Source organism: Coenobita brevimanus, chromosome 94 (assembly GCF_032717465.1).
Source record: "Coenobita brevimanus isolate Jiangsu-jjx chromosome 94, ASM3271746v2, whole genome shotgun sequence".
In the NCBI taxonomy this organism is placed as follows: Eukaryota; Metazoa; Arthropoda; class Malacostraca; order Decapoda; family Coenobitidae; genus Coenobita; species Coenobita brevimanus.
The window spans coordinates 20,996,965-21,004,632 of NC_137047.1; the positions used below are offsets into that span (position 1 = coordinate 20,996,965).

Consider the following 7,668-nt stretch of genomic DNA (forward strand, 5'->3'; position numbering starts at 1 on the left):
TACTGACTCCCTTCAACCTCTGTCTCTTCGCCGCACTGTTGCATCTTTATCTCTTTTCTATCGCTACTTTAATGGTCACTGCTCCTCTGAACTCTCTGCTTGCATTCCTCCACCTCTACGACGGGCGCGAAGCACCCGTCTGGCAGCAAACTCTCATCCTTTTTCTGTCCAACTCTCTAATGCAAGAGTTAACCGTTACTCCCAGTCTTTCATTTATGCAACAGGTCAGCTCTGGAACTGTCTCCCTCTGTCTGTATTTCCTGCTGCCTATGATCTCCAGTCTTTCAAACGCAGTGTGTCCAGGCATCTCAAAATGATCGGATCTTGAATTTGGCTCTATATTGTATTTTGTTTTTCTTTTGGAGGGAACTGTTACTGCGGGCTCATGGCCTTTGGTTCCTTCTTCCTCGCAAAAAAATATATATATATATATATATATATATATATATTATGTGAGCAATAAACTCCAACCACACCTTGGATATAAACCTTCACCGGCTCAATCCAGTTGGAGCGCTGTAATTACCCACTAAACAACCAGACGTCAAAATTTGGTTATATGGTTACCACCCAGTGTAGCAAAGGTTTCCTGGTGTACAGGAAACCATTTGGCTTGTCACTCAGTGTAGAGTAATGCACAGGCAGAAGGAAGAGGAAAGATTGAAGGAAAGATAGACAGAAGAGGGAGTGTAAAGTCATTCGTAGGCAGAAGGACAGGAAAAGAATGAAGGAAAGAAAGACAGAAGAGGATGGAAGGGAAGAAAGATGGAGGAGAGGAAAGAGCAGACACCCAAGAGCAGCACTACATCAAGTGAGTGGATGGTGAGGACCCCCAGCTACCACAATATATTTAATGGCAATTCATTATGAATATATATATATATATATATATATATATATATATATATATATACATATACACACAATAGGGCACCAGGTTTGGCACCTAATAGGGACCGTGAAAAGTGCCGTCAAAGTTGATTCCAGCAAAGTTTGGGCATTGACCTTTTGGGAAATAAGCTAATAGGGACTAGGCCTGTAAGAAAACTCACCCTTCTAGTGTATTTCCTACTTTAAATACGCCCAAAAGTTACCTGAAATGTTGCTGCTAACCTGCCTTTGAACCTGTGTAGGCAACCCTGTGGAGCAGTGAACACTGGAAGTGACACAAAGTTACCTTTCTTTGCAACTGGATCATAAAATAGATGGGCCTGGTCTTGAATTTCGGACCCTGACACATTAACACCTTCCCAGGTCCTCCTATTCAGCCACTATTACAAATAATGTTCAACCACAGGCATAACAGTGCTGTACTCAGTCACTTTTTTCACTCATCTACCACCGGAACCTGGTTCAAAATACTTCTTTGCAACTTCGCAAGGGCTAGATTGGCGGTAAATATTCGGATGTCCTGTACCAATCTGACAATTTAAATGTATTTTTCCTAAAGTTATACAGTATTGGTACAGTGATCAAGAATTCATTTCATTCATCATCCAATCCTACACTTCCACATGAGGAACGTAGGAGCCTGGGGCTAGGCAAGTTGGTCTTGACATTTAAGATGAGAGTGACCAGCCTCACTCATCCCTGAGTGACATTGTATGAGCAATAAACCCCAACCATCCCTTGGATATAAACCTTCACCGACTCAATCCGATTGGAACGCCATAATTACCCACTAAATCACCAGGCGCCAAAATTTGGTTATATGGTTACCACCCAGCATAGTAAATGGTTTCCTGGTGTACAGGAAACCATTTGGTTTGTCACTCAGTGTAGAGTCACCGACAGGCAGAAGGAAGAGGAATGAATGAAGGAAAGAAAGACAAGAGGGAGTGTAAAGTCACCCGTAGGAAGAAGGATGAGGAAAGAAGGAAGGAAAGAAAGACAGAAGGATGGAGGAGAGGAACGGGCAGACACCCGAGAGAAGCACTACATCGAGTGAGTGGATGGTGAGCGCTCCCACCTACCGCACAGTGATCAAGAAAAAGATATAATTTTGTTGTGCAATTTATATTTCACATATTCTTACTGAATTCTATGTCTTGTCAAAATTTTTGGGGTAGTAGTCACAGAGAGCTACCTTTATACTATGGCTGCCGAAAAAAATGATTAGGTTAGGTTAGATTAGGTAAGGAATTAAATTAACCTAACCTAACGGAACAAAATCATTTTTTTTTGGCAGGCATAGCGTAAAGGTCGTGCTCCTTAACTACCACTCTGCAAATTTCGACAAGAAATACATTTCGGTATACTGTATATAAAAAATGAATAATGCACAATGAAATTATATATTTTTTATTTATCACTGGATCAATATAACTTTAGGAAAAATATATTTAAACTGACGGATCGAAGTACAGGCATACCCCAGTTTAACGATGCAGTTGGTTAAGTGAAAATCCATCGCTAGGCGGGGTATCATATCTCTGGGTAGATTAAACATGTAAAGTATAGGGATGCATTTTTGAGCCTTGGGTTTCCCCACCAACCAAGTCCAAAACCCACCTAAATGAGTCCAGAAAAAAGTTTAAAGCCAATCTAAATGGCCTAACAGCTGTAAAAGAAGCTACCCTAAGCCTTAAGCAAAGTCCGTCTCACTTGTACCCAGTTAAGGTTGCTGGAGAATGCGATCTCCAACTCGTATTCAAACTCGGTAGAGAAGCAGCAGCATTGTATACAATCCCACCGTCAGACGGTCCCAGGACAATTAAATAAACATCTGTTATGCATAATAATAATGTATAAAGACACAGAATCGTCCAAAGTGCGAACACTCTTGATGGAGAACTGTTGATGTTTTGACGGGGGAACTTTCTCGAAGAGGAATGGGATCGATGATGAGATCTGGATAGCCTTTTCAACGGCCCCATTTTATTTCATTTAGTTCTGGTTCCTGAGCTTCTTTGTTTTCTTCTCTTTTACTATCCAACATTTATTTAGAAATTCCCTTGTATTTTCAAAGCATTTTCCCTTGCACAGCCCAAATGTAAACATATGATTCATCAGTGTTGCAGTTTTCATCCATGCATGAAATATTTACTCTCTAATGTTTTCATAATTACCAATATCTATTTAAAATTACTGTTATGTATTCCATGAGAGGTTAGATGACAGTTCAGTGGTCAAACACGAAATATTCTTTGTTGAGTCGCCTCATTGTCCACACTGTTTTGTACCTCATCAGATGGGCAAGAATTCATACCCCAAATGACAGTGTTCATTCCAGCTATGACTAAAACATTAATCTAAATTTAAAAACAGTTTATAAATCAACCTAAACACAAAATTTAAATCTAAAATACCATCAGAATTGGTTTCAAAAATCACAACCCATCCAGGGGTAGGCCTGTGACAGGCGGGGTAGGGCAGTATTTCTACCCCCCTCACAATTCCGAGGTATCGCATCTAGAGGTATTGTAAATCGGGGTTTGCCTGTACAGGACATCCAAATATTGATGGCTTTAAGGTCACTGAGCTGTTTTCTCATACTATCCACAGTTGACACTGGCACATTATACATTTTGCATATTTCAGAGTTACCAGCATCTTTCTCCATTTCTGCCACAATTTTATTTTTTAACTTCATCATGCTTGGGTTTTTTCACTCTTGGGGTGGTAGTCACATGACCTTCTCTTTACTGCCTGCTGTACCAGGTTCACCTTCTTACACCATTTTCACTATCACCCAGTCCACCTCTGGCTCCACTTGAAGCACAAAATGACATATTTCCGTCAGTTACTAATCAAGGACACGAGAGTTTAATACTCAACGTGGGGACACACTGAACACGTGCAGGAAAACAGGCCGAAACTGAGTGTTGGCACTGGTGTTGCCAAAGCGAGATTTTGAAACTTGTGGTGCCGGAAGGTGCAAAAATGCTTTTTTGTGTGTGTGTGTGTGTGTGTGTGTGTGTGTGTGTGTGTGTGTGTGTGTGTGTGCGCGCGCGCTCAGTCATGGGAATATTTGATGGCTGCCGTGAAAGCGCATTTCACCAAACTGGATGCCGCGAAACCTGGTGCCCTGCTATACATATACAGTGAACTTGGGTACTTTTTGGTAATTTTAGTCATAATACCTGCTGTGACTTAGCTGTGAATTATAAATAATTTTTAGTCTGACCTCTTGGCAAAGTTTCCCTCCACCACCATACTTACACCCGACTGGTCACCAGCACACACTAATGCCCTTTCAAAATAGTATGTAATGCATGTATTTAATGGAAATGAACAATATTGTAAGGTTCTTCCATGACCGCAACTGACGACAATGCTTAAGTGGACGGGGGAGGGGGAGGGTTTCTGAGGCTAGAGGCGCACTACGGCCTCTCAGCACGAGGCGAGTTTGGTAGTAGCGGGGACAACAGAATGGACTAGTGCGCCCACTTGCTGCTAGGCATGGGTAGGAAGTGCTGTGATTGGCTTGTCATGCTTGAATATGATTGACTTCCGCCTGCAACTAGCTTAAACGATGCTGCAGCCTGGAAATCTCCTCGGAAATGAGTCACATGGGACAGCGACCGCGACTATCAAATTGATTAAATTGGTTACTGTGACATACGAAGCAATCACAGTTTGGTTGGAAAAGTACTTTGAATTAGAGAACTGTGACTAACACACCTGTGATATATGTGAGTTGAGAGAGAGAGAGAGAGAGAATCCCGTACAACTACTTACAGTACCTGGAGAGACTTGAAAGGATCTTAAACATAATTTTTCTGGTAGCACATGTTGCTTATACACTCTTTCATGGTCATTTTCTTAATTGATTTATACTGGCCTGGGTTACTATGATGGAACTCTTGTCTAAATTCTTCACCACTTCTGGTGAGAATATTGGAAAGGTACGGAACACTTGCATTTTGTACAGTTTTAGGATACAAGTAAGTTTCTTGCATAAAGAATAATGTATACTAAGATTAATAGTCTTAGTTGTTATCAGAAACTCTTGGTGGCATCCAAGTCATAATTTACTAACATGTATTTGTGGGTATGACACCAGCAGCAAATTAATTGGATATCAGATGATATACAGTAAAATGCTCAGTGAGACTGATCTGCCATGAGTTTTCTTAAGAAATTATTGGGGTTTCCCATGACATACCCACATCTTGCTTAACATAACCAACAGTAAGTTGGTGTGTAATGGTAGGTGGTGGCGACCATCATCCACTCACTTGATGTAGAGCTGCCTACTTCTTCCTTAGCCTTTATCATTCTTTTTCTGTGTCTGCCCTTCTCTCTTCATATTTCTCCCATCTTTCCTGTCACTTCTTATTGCTTTTCTTTCCTTTCCAGGTGCCTTTACATTGAATGACAAGCCAAATGGTTTCCTGTAAGCCAAGAAACCATTTACTACGCTGGGTGGTAACCATATAACCAAACCATACGTGCTCCCTACGTGTCAACAAGTGGGTTGGTGGAGGATTAGTGCCCCTCCCCATAAAACAAATAACTCAAAGTTAAATGGCCACCCCTTCTGGGATTGTGGCGTCTGGCAGTAGATAGACAGATAGAAGTTGGTGTGATGGGAAGACAGTAAATGAGACTTTTCTTTCAGGGATTCACTGGGTGACATTCTGCAGCTGTTGAGGAACACCGCCAATCCACAAGTGGAAGGCATCATCAGAGTCATTAAGAAATGGGCCAAAGACAACCATATCCCAGTCTAGACCATAACACTATATCTCTTTCATGCTCACATTAACTGAACACTTTTGTAATCAAAGTTGAAACCTGGCACACTCATGCTAAGTCTGTGTCTTGTTTGCTTTTACTTAGTTTATGAGCCACTCCATAATTTTTCAGATCATTAAAATCACTGCACAATATAAAACTATGCCATAATATATAGTACATTGTGTATATAGATACATAAATATATATATATATATATATATATATATATATATATATATATATATATATATATATATAGTAGGCTCGCACAGTGCGCGAGAGATTGGGCGGTCCACTGCCTCGCGCACTGGGAATTCGCGTACTGGGAATACATAATCTTATGGGAATAATTACATATGGGCGGTACCCCCTCATACCTGGACATTTTTTGTCCCTTAGAGACAATAAAGGTCATATTTTTCAGACATTGTACTAAAGCTATAGCTACAATAACAAAAATATGGGTAGTCACCTTAACAACAGTAGACAACAGGCCTGATGACCTTAAATAACAGGGGCTCCGAGGCGCGGCAACACTTACAGCCCCGCACTCCCCACCGTACCTCCCACTGCACCAACACTTCCCTCCACAGACTCCTCTTAAGCACCTTCCCCAGGAGCATCAAAGTCACTCACTTCGGCCTTAAACCCTTCAAAGTCCAATGCTGACACTTCTGACATTGCATCCTCTTCATCCTCAACAGTAGAATGCCCGGGAATTTCTGCGCATCAACATGACGACACATGACGCGCTGTGTGAGGGGTGGTCGCGCACTAATAGAAAATGGCATTTTTGAGCCACTCCTTGCCTCTGCCTCGCGTTCTGTGCGGTAAACTCGCACATTCAAGGGTTTTTGGTTATGATTTTTGGTCACTCGCGCACAATGCGAATCGCGCACTGTGATGACGCGCACTGTGCGAACCTACTGTATATATATATATATATATATATATGGTATATATAGGGTATATATAAATACAGTATGTACTAAACTAGAATGCACTTAGAGATCACATACCTCTGTCAATGCCACTATAATTTGTGACATAAACTAATCTCCATCGAGCATCGTTGGTAGTGGTAATTAATTCTTGTCTCAGTCTGCCCTTGTTACACTGACAGCAGTAATATTTAGGGTTTATTCCTACATCTGTGTCTGGATCCACCCACAAATCTAATTAACTCTTCCTTAACCCACTAGCCATCAAATTTCATTGAATTCTGATAACAGTTTTTTTAGACACTGTACAGTATCTTGTCTACAGACAGACAGAATGTGATAATATCAGACACAACCTAATCCACCTTCGTTGACGGAGGTAATTAAATTTAGAACAAATTTGTTATAATATTCAGTAAATAGTGTATTTGCAGATAACTTTGCAGTCTTTCATACAAGGGGAGGTTGCACAATACTGTACAGATGAAAGGTGGAACTTTCTTCTGCATCAGATGATGTTTATTAAAATTTTTTGACCTATGAAAATTAAACTGGTCTGCAGTATAATACTGTAGAGGTATTGAAGCCATGTATAATTACATGGATTTTTGTTGTATTACTAATACACATTGTGTACTGATATATGTGCAGGCTGTCAACATTAAATCAATATAATGAACCATGGTTATACTAGCATTACTGTACATACAATATTGCCTATTCAAGTGATATTATAGTACTGTACTACTTATATGAGCAAAAATTTTCTATTTTCTCATAACTTACTGTACCACTGGTGTGGATAAAGATGTGATATTTGGAACAAATTGCTAACTTATAATATCTGCCTCTATTACATGTAGCACTGTTTCATGTAATGAACTATTGTTAACAGCGGAGGTTTCCACAGTGTGTGTGTGTGTGTGTGTGTGTGTGTGTGTGTGTGTGTGTGTGTGTGTGTGTGTGTATTTACCTAGTTGTGATACACAGGAAATGAGCTATGCTGGTGGGGTCCCATCTTTGTTTCTTGATAAGTCAAATTTTG

The 7,668-nt window shown here is 40.4% G+C and overlaps 1 protein-coding gene across 1 annotated transcript in view; it reads left to right on the forward strand.

Moving 5' to 3' along the window:
• Nucleotides 1–5,780, forward strand: part of Ttc26 (tetratricopeptide repeat domain 26) — a 58,316-nt gene extending 52,536 nt beyond the window's left edge. The window contains exon 11 of the mRNA XM_080282649.1: nucleotides 5,564–5,780. Coding sequence (XP_080138775.1) covers nucleotides 5,564–5,675 — 112 coding nt within the window. The 3' untranslated portion in view covers nucleotides 5,676–5,780. The remainder of the gene's footprint in view (nucleotides 1–5,563) is intronic.
• Nucleotides 5,781–7,668: the final 1,888 nt, after the last annotated feature.